The sequence below is a fragment of the Miscanthus floridulus genome, chromosome 1 (genome assembly GCF_019320115.1).
Source record: "Miscanthus floridulus cultivar M001 chromosome 1, ASM1932011v1, whole genome shotgun sequence".
NCBI lineage: Eukaryota > Viridiplantae > Streptophyta > Magnoliopsida > Poales > Poaceae > Miscanthus > Miscanthus floridulus.
This window is the reverse complement of record NC_089580.1, coordinates 133,667,050-133,687,945: the sequence shown is the minus strand read 5'-3', so window position 1 is coordinate 133,687,945 and position 20,896 is coordinate 133,667,050. Positions and strand designations below refer to the sequence as shown.

The 20,896-nt window shown below is 42.0% G+C and overlaps 1 protein-coding gene across 1 annotated transcript; it reads left to right on the top strand.

The window, feature by feature from the left end:
• The first annotated feature begins 1,273 nt into the window (after positions 1-1,273).
• Positions 1,274-4,219, top strand: LOC136494151 (uncharacterized). The gene is made up of 6 exons (XM_066490313.1): positions 1,274-1,398; positions 1,472-1,714; positions 2,522-2,809; positions 2,955-3,116; positions 3,548-3,631; positions 3,736-4,219. Exons 1-6 carry the CDS (start codon positions 1,369-1,371, stop codon positions 3,841-3,843), a joined length of 915 nt encoding a protein of 304 aa, XP_066346410.1. The 5' UTR covers positions 1,274-1,368; the 3' UTR covers positions 3,844-4,219.
• The last annotated feature ends 16,677 nt before the right edge of the window (positions 4,220-20,896 follow it).

The window sequence follows — 20,896 nt, the reverse complement described above, 5'->3', positions numbered from 1 at the left end:
TTGATGAATATGGCTAATTGTTAGCCTAGTGTATTTAAACACGGGCGTATTTTTTAGCCAAACCTCTCACCAGTTGTTGACTAACTAGCTAGCCGACTTCATGTAATTTAGACTATTTTATAGCACTAACTAATTACTAATAACCTTAGCTGATCCAAATAGGCTCTTAACATAGCCATTTGGCCAGCTCCCGTCTCGACAAATGTTGTCCAATGAATCTAGGGACCTGATTGGTTATTTGCTTGTCCTAGCCTATCTCACATCAATTCAATGAGGCTAACTGTTTAGTTGGATTGAAAAGAAATGATGTTTGATTGCCCGTAGCCCCGTACGAAAATATGTTGCATGAATAAAAAAAAAAATACAAAATTATGGCCATAATTCTTATTTTGTGTTATTGTACTCTTAAGGTCCTTATTTATCTTATTATGTATTAAGAATATTTGAATCAATATTAATTACTTGATATGTACTAATCATACACTAATAATATCATCAGTTAAGTAAGCGTATGCATCTAGCGAGTCTAGCTTTAGAGAAATGTCTGAAATCGACGTATCCACATAGAGGTAGACTGAGTGGTCATTTTTACATTATCCAAGCTAGACCCAAAAGATAGTGCAACCAAGAAGCACGAGCTTCTCGACCTGTTTGCTGGTTGGTTTCTGCGCTGATAAGCCCGACTCGTGCTGGTTTGTTGTGCGAGAAAAAACACTATTGACTGGCTGATAAGCCCTGACTAAAACCAACAAGTGAATATGCTGGAGATCACGTGTGGCAACGATCCTGCGGGAGATCCGGGATTTGAGCTTGATGTTCCAAGCTTTTAAATTTTCTTTCATCAGTAGGAATTGTAATAGTGTAGCCCATATGTTAGCTAAACAGGTCACAGGTGATGCACAGAACGGGTGGTGGCTCGACAGCCTGACTTGCATTGCGAACCTGTTACTGCAGATTGTAATCCCGGTGCTATTTTGATGAATGTGAATGAATCTCCCCAGTCGCAAAAAAAAAAAAAAAAAAGAAGACAGTGCAACCAACAATAAGAACGAACTTTGTCCCACGCGTTTAGCTGGACATATACAACCAACCAATTACACTGTAGAATATACAGAAGGGTAGTTTGGTATTACACCGTAGAATACACAGAAAGGGTGTAGTTTAGTAACAGTTTCGAACACAATAATTAGAGAACCTGGCGTCCAAGTTTAGTCAAAAGTATCCATGATGAAGTCAGGGACTCAGGGTCAACAAAATAGGTGTACTAGTCGAAGTGGCAAACCCTCCTCCTGTCCTGCCTCTGCCTGTCACTGCTCCAGCTCCTCAGCTCCTCCGATTCCGCCTCCGTCCCCCAAGGTGCTCGACGAGATGCCGAAGAGAGCATTCAGATACGCCGTGGTCAGTCGCAAAGCTCTCTCTATCACCAACTAGCTCGCTCCATTTCTGTTAACATGATGATCTGTCCCTCCAGGTTGATGCCTTCACGGATGAGCCGTTCAAGGGCAACCCCGCGGCCGTCTGCCTCTTGGAGGACGACGCTGGCGCCGCAGGAGACCATGTGGACGAGCGGTGGATGCAGGCGGTGGCAGCAGAGTTCAACACCCCCATCACCGCGTTCCTGGTCCGTTCCGGTGCCGGTGCGGATGCTGCAGGGGGTGGTGTTACGGCTGTGACTCCCCAGTTCCGTATCCGCTGGTTCACTCCGGTTCGTGAGGTGATTGTTTCCGTCTCAAAATTTCCACTTTCTTATCTTAGAACCTGCTAGCATTAGGGTGCCTGAGTGAACTGGAATCACTGAGCTGCTGTATGCCTGTATCACGAACCACATGAGCTAATATGGCAGGGATTTCGCATTGGTGCAGAGCTCTATGACACCAGGTAGGTAGTGGCCGGGGTAGTTAACATCCTAGAGTAACATTATGCCATTTTTATGTTGTTTGATTAGTTTAGGATGCTACTCATTGTGCAATACCGATGGTTCACTTTAGTGTCTTGTGCCGGATTTCAATGTAGTACTTAGGAAATATAATCCATTCTTTCTGCAAAGGGTGGCCTTCATAAGATGTTATGGATGCGCATATGTTTATATGTTTCTTTCAAAGAAGAACTTTGTTGCTTTCTGACTGATATATGGTATGGTATAGTGTTAAATAAGTACTCTTGCAACTTTTATTATACCATTATATGTTTCCTTGCAACTTCTGATATCCCTTTAGTTGTTTGTAACTACTGAAGAGATTTTCTCACTATGGTCATTTATCCCCTTCAGTTAACATGAAATGAGACTTTTTTTTTTCTTGGCACTTGAATAATTTAAAATTCGAGATCATTTACACGATAATGCTGTAGTTCCTGGTGCCATCTAAGTTGCATCAAGCTTCCACCATAATCCTGTATTCCAGTGTTCTTTTCATGAAACAGAATTACCATCTGGTACTTCTGTAGAAGCAGTCTTTTTATTATTATACTCTTGATCTGACGCTATTGGAGAAATCATATTTGGACTTTATTAATTGTGCAGAGTGAACTTTGTGGGCATGGGACATTAGCTGCTGCGCACTACCTAATCTCATCTGGCCTTGTGGAGCGTGATGCTATAGAGTTTGTGGCAAAATCTGGACGTCTAACAGCTAAGAAAGTTGTTGGATCGAAGGATGCAAGCGATGCAAAGTTCTTTGTAGAATTGGATTTTCCTGTTATCCCGGTGGTAAAATACAATTCTGCAGAGGTGTTTTCACTTCCTGATACTTTAAATGGTGCTTCTGTCATTAATGAGCTGCAAGCCATCTCTGCTTTTTCTGACCTCATTGTAATTCCTTTCATCCTTCTCTCCACTAATCCAATCTCCATTTCATTTCATAATCAAAACTCTTGTTTTAACTGCAAGCTCTCCAACTTTGTTTCTTTCATTCTAATAGTTGGCTGCACTTTTTTAACCTTTTTGGACTCCTCAGGTGGAAGTTAGTTCATGTGATGAAGTTGAAAATGTTTGTCCTAACATTGCTGAACTAGCCCAGTGCCCTGGAAGAGGCATTGCCATTACAGGTCCAGCTCGTGAAGGATCTAGTTATGATTTTGTCACTCGTTTCTTCAGCCCAAAATATGGAATAAATGAGGTAATAATGCAATATAAACATGTGTTCTATCATGCTAAGATAGTCTCTCTTACAGTTGGTAACAAATCTTTCATCTGTCCTCAAAAGGAATGTTGGAATTAGGAATCTTACATCAACAGGTTCTGGTCAACTGATGCATTCATAACCATATTATCATCCTGAGTTAAGACTTAAGTGTTTCATGAATAGCCACAACCATCTCTGCATTGGCTGTGAGATATATGAACAAACTCTGTATCAGCATGAGATACACTCTTGAGGAACGAATTCAGTTCCTAGTTCCCACTTATTAAGTTACTATGGCTTCAAAGAATTGATGTGATAAGAGATAATATCTTCCTGCACTGTGTATGCTTTGAAGATTATGTAAGCCACTGATGAAAAGAAAGCTTTTTCGTAACGTCTCATTTTCTCCCTTTTTTCTTTGTCAGGACCCGGTCTGTGCTAGCGTACACTGCTCCTTGGCACCTTACTGGGGTCAGAAGCTGGGTAAATATGACATGACAGCCTTCATGGTATTGAGCACAAGCTTTGGAAGTATTTGATCCATTGATAGCATCCTCCAGATTGCAACTTGTCATAATCACATACATCTTGTCTGTATGTTGTCACTTGTCAGGCCTCTCCAAGGAGTGGAACACTATGTCTGCAGTGGGATGAGGAAACTCAGAGGGTCCGAATCCGTGGAGAAGCCATAACTGTCATGGTTGGCACCCTTCATGCCTAGAGTCAGTTACTTCGCGATCGTTGGCGAAAAGAATGTGTAACTGCGCCCTGGAATAATAGGTACTCTGTTTGGTGGGGAAATGTTTTGACTCCCCTGCCCAACAATGGAATCTAGATATTTCAATGTACATGGCCTATCCTATCAATGCAAGGATATATATTGAATAGAAAGTAATTTTCCTGGAACTTTATTCTCTTTTGTTTTTCTTTTAAATAAATGGCAGGAGTGTTGCCTATCCATTGGGATGATGGAGTACATAATCAAGTACAACTCTATTTATCAATAGCATAGAAGGTTACATGGTTCACAACTTTACAATAGTATATCTGTATATGTGTAACTTGGATTTGCCATTGTAGTAACTTGTCTTTCTAAATTGCACGTTGCCTTGTTCCTGTCACTGTATGTATGAAGATGTTTTCCATTGGTAGAGTGACTCGGCAGTTTCTATCTCATTACACGTTGCCTTGTTCATGTCCCTGTATGCACGTTTCCTTATTTTCAAAGAGAAGAGGCCTTGTTTCCCAGTATCATGGATTGGCAGTTGGGCCATAAGCAGCATTTGACAGTGTGAAAAAAACTTCGACAGAAGCAGAACTACATATAATTCGGAAGTATGGAGGCATCGATAGGCTGTTTGCTTCGTGGTGGTCACCACCCTTGAGGTAAATGCCGGTGACACGCACGGCGGGGCGAGATCGGCAATGCCTTCTCTAAAGAAGAATGGGGAAGGAGAGAAGAGCATAAGGTCTGGAGGTAGTAGATTAGTTCATTTCATCATCCATATTATCTCCACAGCAGCCAAGAGTATATATGGACATATGGTTCCCTAAATGGGCAAAGCCCAACACAGTTAAAGGCACGCAGGCCTAAACCACGACCCATTCCCTAAAGCTATTATAGGCCCATGGCCAGGTCATGACAGTGGTCTGAGAATTTGTCTGGCCCAGCCAACCGATCTCAAGCGTTCATTTTGCTCTGTTGGTGGTCAGCGTTTCTGCTTGGCCTCTGCTCCCTAAGCCAGGTATGCAACCAAACGGCTATCAGTATGTTCCTGAAGGTTCCGTACGTCCAGGACTTCCTTGGAAGTATGGGTAGAAGGGCTATCAGTCCTTCTAAAGGGATGATGAGTATTGGAACCCAGACTCACTCATAGACGAGAAAAGAAAGCTAGCAGCAGTTTCTATCTCAATACATCTAGCACAGAGCTTCCAGTATTATGGGGTTCTCCCTATGCAATTACATGTGAAGAAAACTTGTTCTGCGTTGTAGACTCGTGCTTAGGAGTGAGATTGGAGACATCTTATGTGTCTATTCTAGTTTGCTTTGTCTGAACTAGTTTTTGTTGGTAAATTTCAGTGTAACGCTGAAACGCTGTAACGCTTGCTCCATTGGCAGGTCATCGGACTAATCTGATGGTACCCCGAGCCTCTATGGTCGCTGGCGTTTTTATTGACGGTTGGACCCACTGGTAGAAATCTGCACGTATACGAACGAACAACTTTCGTCACTGAAAAAGCGAAATTCGTCATAATTTCAGTTCTACGATGAATTTATGACAAAAATTCATTCATAAAAAATGACGCATCATATTGGTACATGCATGACCAATCCGAAAACTTCGTCATAGAAATGGTTCGATCTGTGACGAAAAACTAATTGTCATAGAACTGTTTTGGCATACGTGGTAGGGGGCAGCCACGCTAGCGGGTGCTTTCATTAGAGATGCTTTCTATATGTACATATTATAGCCGGTTGCATTGGAGATGCTTTGGGTCACGTTTTAGGTTTTTACTGGACCACGTGTCAGGTCCTGTTGTTCCACTTGTCAGTTTTTTATTGGCACATATGTCGTGTTGGCGTTGGAGCACGTGTCAATTCTTCATTAGTCATGTGTCATATTTTTATTGGTCCACGTGTCCGTTTCTTATTCAACCACGCGTCACCATGCTGTCCGTCCACGTTTCGTTTTTTGATTTGGCCATGTGGCTTGATGACTTACTTCCACGTCTCACATTTTTAATAGCCCGTGTTGTGTCGTGTCCTGGCTATTTCACGTGTCATGTACTGGTTCATCCATGTGTCATATTTTTATTTGATCACGTGGCATGTCCAGGTTCTACCACGTGCTCAACAATCATTTCATCATAAAAATAATTCGAGATCGTCACTGTTGCACAAATTGACTATATAATTATTCAACAAATGACTACACAATTATTCAACCTGGCAATCAAATAAAACAATTTACAGTTCACACATCAGTAGTAAGCCACTAACAGAGTTTTACCACATCAAACCTGCACACGAGTCCACACATCAAACCACACAGAGTTGAAGACTGAGAGTTACCAGAAGAGTAGCTGAAGCCCATGATATCCTCACGTAGCTTATTGTACTCCTCGTGTTGCTGTCTCTTGAAGTCCTCAAACTTCCTTTTAGTCTTTTCTGTCTTCCTCTTCAGTTCATCCACTTGTTCGACGAGGGCAGCGAAACTTTTCTGTTCAGCATAAAGCTGTTCCCGAAGTATTTTCTCCACCGATATCTCTGTTCTGGTGGAGCTTGTCGGGATACCAGCATTCTTCAGAAGAATGGTGTGGCTGCTGCTCTAGGAGTGGACCTTGCCCTGGGAGAGGCAGAGGACCTTGGAAACAACATCAGCACTAGTTATTGGTTCCTGCCCATCAGCAACTGGTTCTGCTCGCATAGTTTCCATGGCTTCCTACGAAATTCAAGCAGTAAACATTAAGTTACACATAGTGGAAGATGACTTCAATTGAAAACCCAAGAGATTAGTTCATAAGAAGTAATGCATGTTTTATATTGATATCGATTACATAAGCACAATGCACAGGTACTAATATAGTCAGTAGTCGCAGAGCAACGCCTGCATCCATTTCGACCTCTATGTACACAACGATATACATAAGAAGAGCTCAGTGACTGCGTTGTCGAGAATAAATGCGACAACAGCAAAACTCAAATCAATGTTTCACAAACTTTGTGTCGTAGTCAACACCGTGTGTCATCAACCAAGCTTTCACCAACATCCCGGCGAGAAGCTTCGTGTAGGTGACATTGACTATGATTTGGCGACGAAATAATCTAAAAAGCGCTGAGGGGCTCCTTTAGTCTCCCTTCGCCCCCATTTCCTTAAAAGGCATGGGGATGGCCATGAAACAGTCTAAAAGCGTCGAGGGGCTACTTTCGCCTTCCTTCGCCCCTCACCCGAAAAGGTGCGAGGGGTTGGCGTCCAACTAATCTAAAAGCTAGCGTCGATGGGCTCATTTCATGACGTGTCGCCCCTCACCCAAAAAAGCATGAGGGGTTGGCGTCAAACTAATCTAGAAGCTAGTGCCGAGGGGCTCATTTCGCGACCCTTCGCCCCTCACCCAAAAAGGTGTGAGGGCTTGGCACCAAACTAATCTAGAAGCTAGCGTCGAGGGGCTCATTTCACGACCCTTTGCCCCTCACCCAAAAAGGTGTGAGATGTTGGCACCAAACTAATCTAAAAGCTAGCGCCGAGGAGCCCATTTCGCGACCTTTCGCCACTCGCCTGAAAAGGTGCGGGCGTTAGCATCGAACCAATCTAAAAGTCAACGTCGAGGGGCACATTTTGCAACCTTTCGCCTTTCTTCTGAAAGGGTATGGTGGTTGCCACTGGAATAATCCAAAAGCACAGCTCTCGCCGCCAATCGGATTAGGAGCATATCCATTCACGACATTTCCAAGACCTACCATGCCTGCAAACGTTGAATTAAAATACATGAAAGAATTTCTCTCAAAACAAACACTTTGGTGAGGAGCGCACAACGTCACCTCCATCATCAGTACTAATGGACCAGGATCCTAAGGATTCCCCATAGGGCCGACTACCCGGCAACAAAAATTTTTTCCGCTAACATCTTCAAGAGATGTTTGACCATAAACTCTAGGGGTTCGACAATAACTTTGGCGACAACGCCTTTGCCACCTTTCTGACAAGGGGTTTTGCCACCGATTCCCGCACTGTCGACCACGCCCTCGCCAACATTTTGACAAGGGATCACGCCAACAACATCGATGCCATCAACAACAACTTCATCAACAGTTTGGCAAGGTGTCCCCATCGACATCTTTGACTTCGCCTTCGCCTAATTTTTGGAGTGGGACGACCGTCACCAACATCTTTGAGAGAATTTCGCACAAGCACCAGCCAAGAGGGGTTGGCGAGGAACGCATTGGGCAAGCAATCTGCCCGAAGACAAAAGCTTTGCCTAGCGCCTGTGAGTGAAAGCTTAAAGACATATCATGATCATCTACATATTACTTTGCCTGCGTCGACTGCTTCACCCGCATCAGCTACATCAGTGTCTTTGGCAAAAGCTAAATCGCGAAAACTGGATACAAAGGGCTCAAGGTCAAAGTTGCGAGCTACTAAGGACATGATCTTTGAGGTTAGAGCGAAGACAACCACAGAAGATTAGCCAAAGACATACCGAAGGCTAACTAGAGATATGAAAAGACAAAAGTTATGTGTCGAGTCTAAGTTGTAATTGGGCCACACTTTGTTGTATTCAACTATTAGGTCTTGTACTTTCGATCAAAACTGAATAGCTGAGGGGCTACTATTGGGGGGTACATCATATGTTGAGGACCCCCATTATCATGTTCAGGGCCCAATTACATAGCCTAGGGCTCACAAAACAATATTTGGGGGGGGGGCTATTTGTAGCTTTTAGTGGCATTTTTTTAAATACAAACCACACTAGGGGTCCATTTGTAGCCTCTAGTGTCATTTCTATAAATACAAACCCTATCAGGGGCATAATGTAACACCCTAAAACTTGCTCTTTTCGAAATAGAGTTAAAGTGATTTAATTTTGTATTTATGTGTTCATGAAAATATAGGAAAACAAATCTTTTCATTAAAATTAAAATTGATTATAAGGTTTAGCAACTTGTTTGTGCATACATGTTGGTGCATTGGATTTATTGGAATGTGTGACTTTGTTTAAATTAAAATGATTTGAATTGCTTTTGAAAATGAGTTTGGGAAAAGCTTGGGAAAAAAAGAAAAAGAAGGAAGCTTTCCCTTTCTCGGCTTCTGGCCCAAGTGGCCTAGCCCTTTTTTCCTGCGCAACCTGCTTCCTCTCTCCTCCGTAGCTTAGTGCGCCCACTGGCGTTTTCCTTTTCCACATGGCCGCTTTAGCTCTCCTCTCCACGCAACCCATCTACTTTCTCACGCTCCGCTCGTGAGCTGGCCCAGCATCGCGTTGCCTGTGCTCTCCTCTCTTTCACTTGGTGTCACTAATAGACAGGCCCTGTGTGTCAGCGCGACGTCGTCTTCCACCTTTAGTCGTCCCCTTCCTGAACTCTCTCTGTCGCTCCGAAGTCCACGTTTGTCTTGCCTTCGTGTCGTGCCGTGCGCCCCACGTGTCCATGGCCTTAAATACTGAGCCCGCACCGTGATGCTTCCCCCGCATAACCCTCAGCACAGCCGTAACCTCGCTAGAGCTCGTAGCGTCGCCATAGAACCCTAGCTGCCGTGCTCACCGACCGCCCATCCGGCATTGCGCCTCTTCCATGCCTCCACCGTCGACAATAGCCCCCTAGGTGAGCTCGCCTTCACTTCCTCTTTCTTCCGATGCCATCTCTTCACGCTGTCATGGCCTGCAGGCTCTTCTCCAAGAACGCCGATGAGCTCTGCGGTCGCCGGCCATGGCTCCACCATGTCGGCCCTACTGTTCTGGCGGCCATTTCCTCACTCATCTCCTCCCATCTAATCTCTGCCACCCATCCTTGATCCAATGGCCGAGATTGGTCGGTACCCCTTTGGCTGGTAACTTTGCTAAAGAGCCCCTGAAATTTTCCATGTTTAAACCCGCGGTCCAAAGCATATTCCCTAGAATACGTTTTCTGTTTTTGAAAACGTAGTTTCCTTCGGATTAGGTACTAAATACGTTCTCTTTCTGGAAAGCGTAGATTCCCTCTGTTAGATTCAAAATATGTTTTCTTCTTTTGAAAACGCAGTTTCTTCGGTTAGATCTAAAATACGCTTTCATCTATTTACAGTTTTGCCACTATTTTCTTTAGGCCATAACTTCTCTGTTTCAACTCTGATTTGACCTGTTCAAGTTGCGTTAGATTCGTAATTGCGTAATTTACATGTTCATCCTACTGTTAAATATATTTTCAACTTTTGGAATTCGAGGTTAGATTTAATCTATTATTTTATTAAAGAAAAACTTGTTTAATTCATAACTTTTTCGTTATAGCTCCGATTAAAGTGCTTTTTCACGTCTGTGTGTTCATAGTAACATGTAGAACATCTTTAAAACCCTTTTACTTGTTGTTTTATTATGTTGGTTTAATGTTCTAATTTAGTTCTATTGTTTGCTTCGTGTATGATTGCATGGATGCTTGTGTGGTGCTTTTATGATCATGTCCAGTCGGGGAGCTTTGTGTTGGTGATATAAAAGAAGTTGGTGATTAGAAGTTCTTTGGAGGTTACAATTCAATAGAAGAAGGATCAGAGTTTAAGGCAAGTATAGCATGGGATCATTCTTGTAGACCTATACACCTTTAATCATTTAATTCATGCTGCATGTGTCAACCTTGACTACCACTAAGGATTTCCTAGTACTTTGTTATCTTGTACCTTGATTCCTATGGGTTTATGCATTGGATAGTATGATTTTGGTGCTCAACCAAAGTCATGATCTTGTAACTTGACTAATGGTATATGCAATAAACATTAAAACATGACTTTTTAGCAACTTAGAAATAGAGGGCTGGAGTGTTTAGCTACTTTCTAAATGCTTCAGATTCCTCTCCCTAAGGACTTATCTGTAAACGAACATCTGGGACATACAGTATAGCTGTGAGGGCTACATGGCTCTGGCTTTAGTCAAGTATGAGAATCTTTTCTAGCTTGTTAGTGGTTACCTTTATGGTGCAAGAGGGGCTCCAATTGGTTTGATTTTGGCGTACCAAGGGAGTGCACTTTGGTTTCCTTAGTCACCCCTTGGGGGAGGGATCTTACTGGTTGATGGGGAATCCTTAGCGGCCCTAACTTATTAGAGGAACCTTTGAAAGGCTTTATAGTGAACCCTGCCGATCTTCCTTGGTAGTGGGTTAAGAGGCTGATCACCTCGGGCGAAAGGGTAAATCACGACTCACAGTGAAAGTGTACAACCTCTGCAGAGTGTAAAACTGTTATAACAGCCATGCTCATGATCACGAGCGGCCTTGGACCCTTATGGAATAGATGATGAACACTGATGATACTGATGATAAAGATGCTCACTAATGATTACTATTTATGCTATTCATTGTTCATGTTTACATTATCATGTGTTTATATGGGCTTGTGGATAAACTTGTTGCCACCCAATTGCTAAAATCATGACTCATTAAAAGCTAATCGTAGTTAAACCAGTGTTAGCCTTTTGAGCCTCATGAACCCCATGTTATATTTGTTGAGTATGACATGTACTTACGCTTGCTTTACTTTTCAAATATTTAGATAAAAATCCCGGATGGGTACCATATTGCTAGAGTTTGGAGGAATTAGGCTTGTGATCAACCAGTCAGTTGTCCCTATGGAATTAGAGTCTTCACCTAAAGATCGGAGTTGTCTTTCCGTTGTGTGCTGTCTAAGGTTATATCTCTTGTAATAATACGTTATATTAAGCATTGTCTTTTGATAGCTATATATGAGATTTGACTTCCTAGGCTCACATATGGTGCGTATCTGGTTTTGTTCTTAAAATCGGGTGCTACACATAAAGATAATCTTCTCTCCCACCTCTCCTATAAAAGGTGGAGAGGCACCTTTGGCTGGATCACTAGTTCAACTCTCTCTCTCTCTCTTTTGTTGGCCAAACCAATAGTTTGCAAAAGGGTCTTGGTAAATCCATCTCTCAAAGAAGTTTGTTGTTAGTTCTTGATGATTTTGCTGCTGGAGACATTCTGCTTGAGGAACACTTAAAGCCAGCTCTATGCTCGTCTTCTAGGCCTAGAAGTTGTATACTACTCACCAGTAGGAGCACGCCTTTAGCCTCTATAGTGAGTACATTGCAAGCATATCAGTTGTAGTGTCTAACAAAGCATGAGTCATGGGAAGTTTTCTCTAAGAGGGCATTTCCCATAGGATACAAGACCAGGAAGAATTTGTGCTGCTTGGTAGGAAAATTGTTGAAATGTGCAATGGTCTACCTCTAGCATTGAGAGTAATGAGTAGCCTTATGAGCACAAAGGAGAGACTAGCTGATTGGGAAGCGATTGCTAAAGTTGACATCAGAGCCAATGCTGCATTTTTGGATAATGTTTTATCCATACTAAGGTTGAACTACAATCAATTGTCATCTGAAGAAAAAAGCTACAAGGATGTGGATGACCAAGGTAGGATGATTATCTCCAATTTTATTGCTAAAGGTTTCCTACATGATTTAAAAACTATTGTTATATATGGAGATTGGTGTGTTTGTAAATTATATGACCCTACAAGGACTATATTGTAAAAGACATAAAAGATATAGTGAAGGGCTGAGAAGGGATCATTGACAGATTCTAGAAATTTCCCCATCTGAGTCAACATGGTGTCAGAACCATTGAGAGAGCGCCAATGGAGATGGCGGTACGTAGAGTATCCCGTTGAGCATCATGGAAGGCCAGAGGAGCGGCAGCAGTGATTGTAGGCACGCTGCTACGTGCATCGCGTAGTGCTAGAGGAGCGACAGTAGCACTTGCTGGCGTGTGTTGCTACTATAGAGGTGAGGTGGTGAAGGAGCAGAGGCGGGGCGGTGTACCTCGAGGAGAAGGACCGCTGCTCTGGAACTTCGGGAGTGCGTGGTGGAGCTAGTGGACCATAGTCCACAGGTCAAGGCAGCAGCAGCGCATCGACGTCTGGCTGGGCTGCAAGCACGAGCGTGCAACGACGAAAGTGTGCAGGGCCTGTGTGGTGGTGCTCGATTGGAGCAGCATGGGTGGATTGTTGTCGGAGAAACTATGGAAGAAAGCAGTGCGGGAAAGATTGTGCAAGAGAGGAGGAAGGATTGCAGCAGGTTCCTTGTGTACTGTTCCTAGTAGTGGATTTGGCTGTTGCATGGGATTTGAAGGGGATCTTGGTTGGAGGCAAGAAGACTGGAGGTGCTGCTGCTTTCTTGCTGCTGCGTCTTGAAGCACTTGTGAATACAAGAAGCCTAGCTAGAGCACCTAGGCAATCGGGAACAAATCAAGGAATTGAGCAGGTTCTCAGAAAATTGGTTGAATTGTTGACGGCAAAGAAGGATGAAGCTTCATCGTTGAGTAAAGAAGTCGTGCCATGCTCAGACACAAGCCAAAAACTGGAATTGATGCCAATCGACATCAAGTTGGAAGGCATAAAAAATATTTGGCATGGTCTAGGAGAGCATTGTTGTTGCTGAAAGCTAGGAAACTTGAAGTCTTTGTCAATGGAGAAATGCCTGAGCCATAGGATAAATCAAGTAATGAATGGAAATCTTGGGATGCTATCAACTTGTTAGTGGCTGCATGGTTAACCTCTATGTCTCCGACAATTGTTAGCCAATGGAAAAGCTTTTTTTCCTGATCGGACGAAAATGATCAAAGAGTGCTAGTAAAAGAAACAAAATACTAGAACACAAAACGCAGGAAGAAAGTAAATGGGAAGTAACGGTTCAGTTGTAAAATGTAAAATCATGGACTAGGACAAGATGTTATACTTCTCACAGAAATCTGAACAACAGAACAAGATATAGATCAACATGTTTACACTATCAACTACCTCTGCATCAGCATCTTTCCCATCGCACGAATCATCCTAGGAAATGGTCATAGGGACCATAGTTTGTGTCAAAATTCATCAGGCCCAGCTTATCATTCAAAATCATACATAACAATGCATATATATTGAGGAGTAAAGTTCATGGCCGGTCCTCAAACTTGTGGGGGTGTGTTATCCCGGTCCTCAAACTCAGAAAGTGTGTCATTTCGGTCTTTAAACTCTATTTGGGTCTCATATTCATCCAAACGGGTGCTTGGTTGATCCTAACTGTCGCACTGCCATGGAAGATGAGTTTCAAGCTCTTCTTCACAACAATACTTGGTGCCTTGTACTATGACCACCTCATGCCACTATTGTGATGGGCAAATGGATCTTCAAACATAAGTTCCACTCCAATGGAACACTTGCTTGTCACAAGGCCCACTAGGTGGCTTGTGCCTTCTCTCAGCAGCATGACATCGACTATGACAAGACCTTTAGCCTAGTTGTCATACCAATGACTATCTATTCTGCCATTAGCATCGTTGCCTTGCACTCATGTACCCATTCATCATCTCGACATGAGAACACATTTCTTCATGGTCTTGACTATGTTTGTCTCCTGCAGAAGTCCGTGTATGGTCTTAAGCAGGCTCTACGTGCTTGGTGCCAATGCTTCACCACATACATCTATTAGAATGGCTTCATCGCATTGAAAGTCTGAGTCATCTCTCTTTGTACACAAAGATGGAGACAGTATCGCCTACCTCCTCTATGTCGACAACATCATCCTAATAGCGTCATCTACGTCCCTCCTGCAACGCATCCCGGGGCACCTTCACTTTGAGATCACCATAAACCACTTCCTCGGCATATCCGTCACGCGCTTCTTCGATGGCTTGCTTTTGTCCCACTAACAGTACATCATCGACCACCTCTAGCGTGCCAGCATGGTCGAATGCCATCCCACAGCGACACCGGATGATTCTAGGGCTAAGTTTTCTTCAAATGATGATTGTCTAGTCACTAGCCCCTTGAAGTATAGGAGTCGTGGTAGCATCCTCTTCGTGGTTGGAGTTGCCAAATGGAGTGAAAGGGAGTAGAGCACCTCCAAGAGAATCTCTGTATCTTTCCTAAATGCTAGGGTTAAAGATTTTAGTGAAAAACTATCCTCCAACAGGTTCCCTAAATGGTTATCCAAATATATCCATCTTTTATTCTGGATTTTTCGTTAGCCAAATATAGAAGACAAGAATGACTCTCTAGAGCGCATGAGATATAGAAAAACTGTTGGAGAGTGAAAAGATATAGAAATCGATTTTTATGTAAATGGCTATTCAAATGATGATTTAGAGAGTGAAATTTAGAAAGGCTCTTGGAGATCCTCTAAGGGGGTACAAATACACATCCCCAAAGCTATCCATTATGTCACTTACCTATGATAAAAAATCTGGATCCCTATCGAAAATTTTGATCCCTAGGAGAGTAAGTTCAAAACCAGGACAACTACACATGAAAAGGTTACAGAAATCAGAAATTTAAACCCGGATCAGAAATTCTGATCCAGGAAAATAAATCGATTTCTGTGGTCAAAAATTCATTTGGAATTTCCAACCCAGAAGTTCTAGAAACCTAAAATCCTGACTAGAATTTCTGATCAGGAAAATAAATCAAATTCTGCAAGGCTTGATAATAAATTCAATCGGACTTTCTAACCCTACTTGGAATAATCAGAATAGCTCAGCTAAAACAGCCATAACTTTTTACTCTAAACTCTGATTTTGATGATCTTTGACTCTATGGAAAGCTTATTTAGAGGGTTGTCGGTCCCAACTAAAAACAAGCTCTAAGACCACCATATGCAAGTGTTGTGACAAGTGTTTCTCTCAAGTTAGCACTTGGGTTTAGTTAGTTTGAGCATCGAGACTTGTCAACACACTTAATGTTGTATCCCTCTTGACAGTATAGCATACTCATACTCGAGATAAAAGGTAAAATCTATTTCAATATTTTGAGCTTACATGACTCTTCATATGCCATTTTTTCAAAATGTCTTCACAAGGGTTGCAACAATCTTTGTCTCATTCTTCTTGACCAAATCCACCTTCAACATGTGATTTATACCATTTCCAACCATATGAGTTCACTTTATGACATCAAGTCACTTTTTCATATAAATCCTGCTATAATGATTTGATTCTCCTCACGATGTGCCTTCCCATAGCTTGATTAGTGCTAAGACTCAATGCAAGTACCTTTTCTTCACCACAATCATATCGTGGTCCATCAGCACCCAAGTCGTCGCTTGCCCTTCACTCTTGCTTGGTCTTTCAAAACATTTTCCTTACTATCTTCACCGTCTCAAGCCATCCCAAGACATAGGTTGATTTGAATCAATAATTATTTACACCAAAAATTGGCAAGCTTACCCTAGAAAGGAAAGAATCGGCCGATAGCGTGCATACGTGGTATTTCGGACAGCTGCCGAAACAAACAGGAGAATTACCAGGCGGTGTCCTGTATATATTCTGCGGAGGCCAAAATAGGAAGTTATACAGCATCAAACTAAGGAGTATGAATCTAGTGAGAGTCCAAGCAAAGCACAACGTTGATCAATGGTCAAAGAGGCAAAGAAGGAGACAGGAAAGAAAATATATTTTAATTTGCCAGGCTACACACGGTGTATCATCTACGTGCAAGGGAGGAAAGGAATTATTCTGTATATTTTGGGATAAACGCTTGACGTCTAGGAAGCTCTTTACTAGTTAGGAGATATTATTTAATATATTTTGGGAGAAGCCTCGTGTCCAAGAATTCTTCACGTGAAGATAAGGGAAAAGAGAAGGAAAGCTAGAAGATTAGAGATATGCATGCACATGTGAACACTAGACTTGCATGTTCGGTTTATCCATACATACATACATAGCCAAATATGATTGGTCGTGCATGAGTAATGTGCTGCACGGAGATTATACATTTTTTTGTTTGCGCTGGAGTTCACGTGGGAGAAGGCAACCAAGGAGAAAATCATGGAAGGTTATCAAAGTTGATGGCCAAATCTATTAATATTTTATTAGGCTTTATGTACGAGAGAATTAATTTAGCATGTACATGTATAGAACTCTTGTATAGTTACCAACCTTGCCATAGACCAGGCACCCCTATAAATATAAAGGGTTGCGGCCAATTGTAATCTTTACTTTTTCGGCTTCACGTCAACCCTTAGGAGTAGGAGTAATATAGATCTCGGTGAGTTCTTCAACAACAGGGCTGCATCGGTTGATCAACCTCCGGCTTGTCTGTGAGTACCGTCATGACTTGTATTATCGTTTGTAAGGCTGCATCAGCTGTTTAATCTCTTGTGAATTATAATATAAGTTAGTTATCGATTCGTATCATTGTTTGCAAGGCTGCATCATCCGATTGATCTCTTGTAGATACTAATATTGATCAAAGTTATCGATCTTATATTAATTGCAAGGTCACTAGTTACCGAATTTGACTAAGATTAGTAAGATTCTTCTTGTTGTTTTTGGTCAATTCATCTAGTTATCGATCTTATTATAATTAATGTTTCATTAGTTATAATGATATCACAATTTATCCGGTTAAGATAGAGATAGATCGGTATCATATCATGTCAATTGGTCGTATTTTGGCTTTGTCACAATCAGATCTTAAATTTGATGACTCGTTCTGTTAAGATCAGCTGTTTTATCTCGATCTGAACTATACATAGTACGCTTTCAAAGGCATGAATTAATTTTAGATAGATTCATTAATTGATAAAGTTTGATTTATCGTTATTACCATAGCTGCATCGATCCGGTTGAACCTCACTGATGGAACTTTAGATTAGAATTTATTAATTAATGAGTTTGTTTATGGTTAAGACATGTGCTTTGCTTGTTTACTACGTTTGAAATTGGCTATTTTAGCCGTTTGCGTATGCTTTCACATCCATAGCTTGTACCATTAAACTATCAAAAATATGGATAGATCTATAAGCTTTTTGGTTTTAGTTTATTATCGTTACCATAGCTACATCGATCCGGTCGAACCTCATTGATGATGTTAATAGATTAAATCTAGTTTGTTTATAAATTTATTCTTATTAGATAGTTGATTACATACATGTTATAATCTCCCTTTTAATCTGAATCGACTGTTTAGCCGATAGCTTGTGCTTTCAAAGATGAAATCATTGATCTTTATAATTGGGTGTATTGTACTTATTTTTGTCTCGATTAATTAGTCACCATGAATCTGCCATGATTCATGAACATCGGTTATTTTGATTCACGTCATTATCATTTAATATTAGCCAATCATCCTTGATTTAAAGATCTTCCTTTCATGGATATGCTGGATATCGACTATTTAGTCGATGGCCTTATTTATTGGCTTTCAAAGCAGTATATTTGGAACTGTCTAGTGCAACACCGGCATGTTCCATCTTAAACTATTGATTATCTTCTCCTTATCAATTGTAAGGTCAAATTGACTGGCACGCCTCCTGCCTCGAAGCCGATCGGTCCTGTGTTTGAAGCCAAGCGGATTTCTAGCCTTGCTTCATCAAGCAGATTCTTCCGGCTTGCTACGTGTTGATCACATTGCCATATTTTCGTGTCAACAACAATAAAAACCATTTTCATCTTCATTAATTTCCAAAGCAAGTTCTCAAAGTGAGACCATTCCATATGCATATCCTTATGTCTCATTTATCATTCATAAATATGCTTGGCTTCATATGATGCAATGATATCCCACGACACATAAGTCATCTCATCAATTCAATTTACATTATTGTCTTGTACTTGAACTAGATTGTTCCATTATCTTCCAACACAACAACACACACAAGTTCACTTCCATTTCAACACACTATGGAATACCATTAGGTTTGCCTTCTTGTTGAACTTTTAACACACTTCAAACTATACTAAAACAACTCTCTTTTCCAAGTCTATGTAATTAAATCCCTATTTAATACTTAGTAAACTTATTAGACTTTTAATCGTATTGTCATTCAATCGACGAAAGCCTACTAAAAGGCTAGATGCATGTAACGAGAATTCTAGTTGGTTTATGTGTAGGAGAATGATTTTCGCTTCCTCTAGCATACAGGGATCGATTAGTCTAGTTCAGAAGCTATATATTATTATATGCTAGCAAACGTGCCCGTGCATTGCAACGGGATACATAACTTGTTGTTCAGTTATCTAGCCAATTTGCAATTTAGAGATTTATTAAACAATTGTCACTCTAATTTATCCTAGAATTAGACCAGCAAGATACATATAAACACACGCTACTCTAACTTGTATGCCTTGAGAGAGTGTGTCATTATTCCAATTCATCTTAGAATTAGACTTCAATACGCATCCGAATACGTTGGGGTCGTGGGAGATTCATTTGTTTTTGCGTTGGGGGTGTGAGAGAGTGATGTGTTTTAGTTCGATCAGATTTTGCACCATATGTACATAAGCATGTACCCCCTCTGTTCCAAATTGCGAGTTACTTTGACTTTTTTAATTTACTATGTATATAGACATACATTATATTCAGATACATGGTAAAATCGATGTACCAAAAAAAGCAAAGTGAGTTATAATTTGGAACGGAGGGAGTAAGTATTAAATCAACTCTGGTTACATGCATGTGAATGGAGCTCATGGCAAATAAATTTTTATTAGGATTTTTTGTTAATCTCTGGTAATAGGTGTGGACTATTAGTTTGTCGCTAAAATTAGACACCACACGTAATGACACCATATAGAAAAATAAGAAATCGTTACTTCTAATCTGAATCAAGAGGAGACGTAATGACAGCCTATAGCTTCATAAGCCGAATCAAGAGGAGATTAATTCAGGAAAATCAAGAGGAGGAGATAATACGTACGTGGCACCTCCTGCTCCACATCTTTCTACTGCATATATCCACACGCATATCCTTCCGGCCATGATCCATCCACCCGTCACCCATCGTCCTCCGACGCCGACAGCATCCGCTCCGCCTCCTCCCCCACTCCACGCACTAGGATCCAGAGGCAAGTAGGTGACCTCGGCGCCCCCTCCGTTTAGAGTCGCCGGTGTCCAGTGGTAAAAGCTCTTGGTTTCGGTGAACTGACGAAACCCTAAATATTAATCTTTAGCTCTAAGCTTATATGAGATAGGTTAGTACTAATTCAAGTGGTGGAACAAATAAATAATGATCATGATGATGGTGGAGGCCATGATGATGATTAAGTGCTCAAAGCTTGAAAAAAAAGAAAGAGAAAAACAAAATAGGCTTAACGCAAATGTATATTTGATAGGGCCATTTTATTTTGGTGATCCAGACACTTAAAGAGTGTGATCACATTTAGAATAGATATCCATACTCTAAAGAGGGGTGAAACTCATCGTGAAATACGGTTATCAAAGTGCCACTAGATGTTCTAACTCATTGCATATGCATTTAGATTCTAGTGAGTGCTAACACCCTTGAAAATACTTGTGAAAATTGCTAACATACGTGCACTATGGTGAGACACTTTGTGGTTGGCAATATGGAAGAAGGGTGTTGAGAAAGGAGTTGATCGCGCTAGTCGCTGGGTGACCGGACGCGTCCGACATTGGGACCGGACGCGTCCGGTGTGTTACCCTAGGTCGAGCAAGTGTTGCAGAGATGATCGGACACGTCTGGTATTGGGACCGGACGCGTCCGGTATTTGGCCCAGACTTGAGCAGCAGCGGCAAAAGTGATCGTATTTTGGCTCGATGAGTGACCTGACACCGATAGTTCACTGTTCATACATCAGGTCGTGATGATGTGGCATGCAGGAGTTGATCCACAAAGGATCGGACGTAGGGGTGCGTCCGGTCGGCCGCACCGGACGCGTCCGGTCATGGTTTTCACGGTTCTGGACCTCTCTGTGTAAAAATCGACGAGATCGGACGCCTAGTGCATTTGTGTGACCTAACGCGGAGCGTCGTGTCTGGTCTGAGCAGGTGGCACGTGCGGGTGTGAGCGTCGGATGCAGGGCTGCGTTCGGTCTTCAATACCGGACACGTCCGGTCGAGTCCGAGCGGCTCTAGGAGCTCTCTGGACTCGATAGGACGCTGACTTAGTGCGCAAAAGCGACCGTTGGACGCCAACGGCTAACTCATTTGAATAGGGACACATGGCTCGTGGAGCCACCGGACGCGTCCGGTCGCCACACCGGACACGTCCGATCAGTGCGCAGACAGCTCAATAATAAAGCCAACAACTCTATTATTTGGAGTGTCGATAAATATGTGTTTGCCGGCTTGGGCTCATAC

Coding starts and splice junctions, on each gene's coding strand:
- LOC136494151 (XM_066490313.1), top strand. CDS start 1,369: ATGCCGAAGAGAGCATTCAGATACGCCGTG. Junction 1,715..2,521: donor GGTTCACTCCGGTTCGTGAG/GTGATTGTTTCC, acceptor TTAATTGTGCAG/AGTGAACTTTGTGGGCATGG. Junction 3,632..3,735: donor ATGACATGACAGCCTTCATG/GTATTGAGCACA, acceptor GTCACTTGTCAG/GCCTCTCCAAGGAGTGGAAC.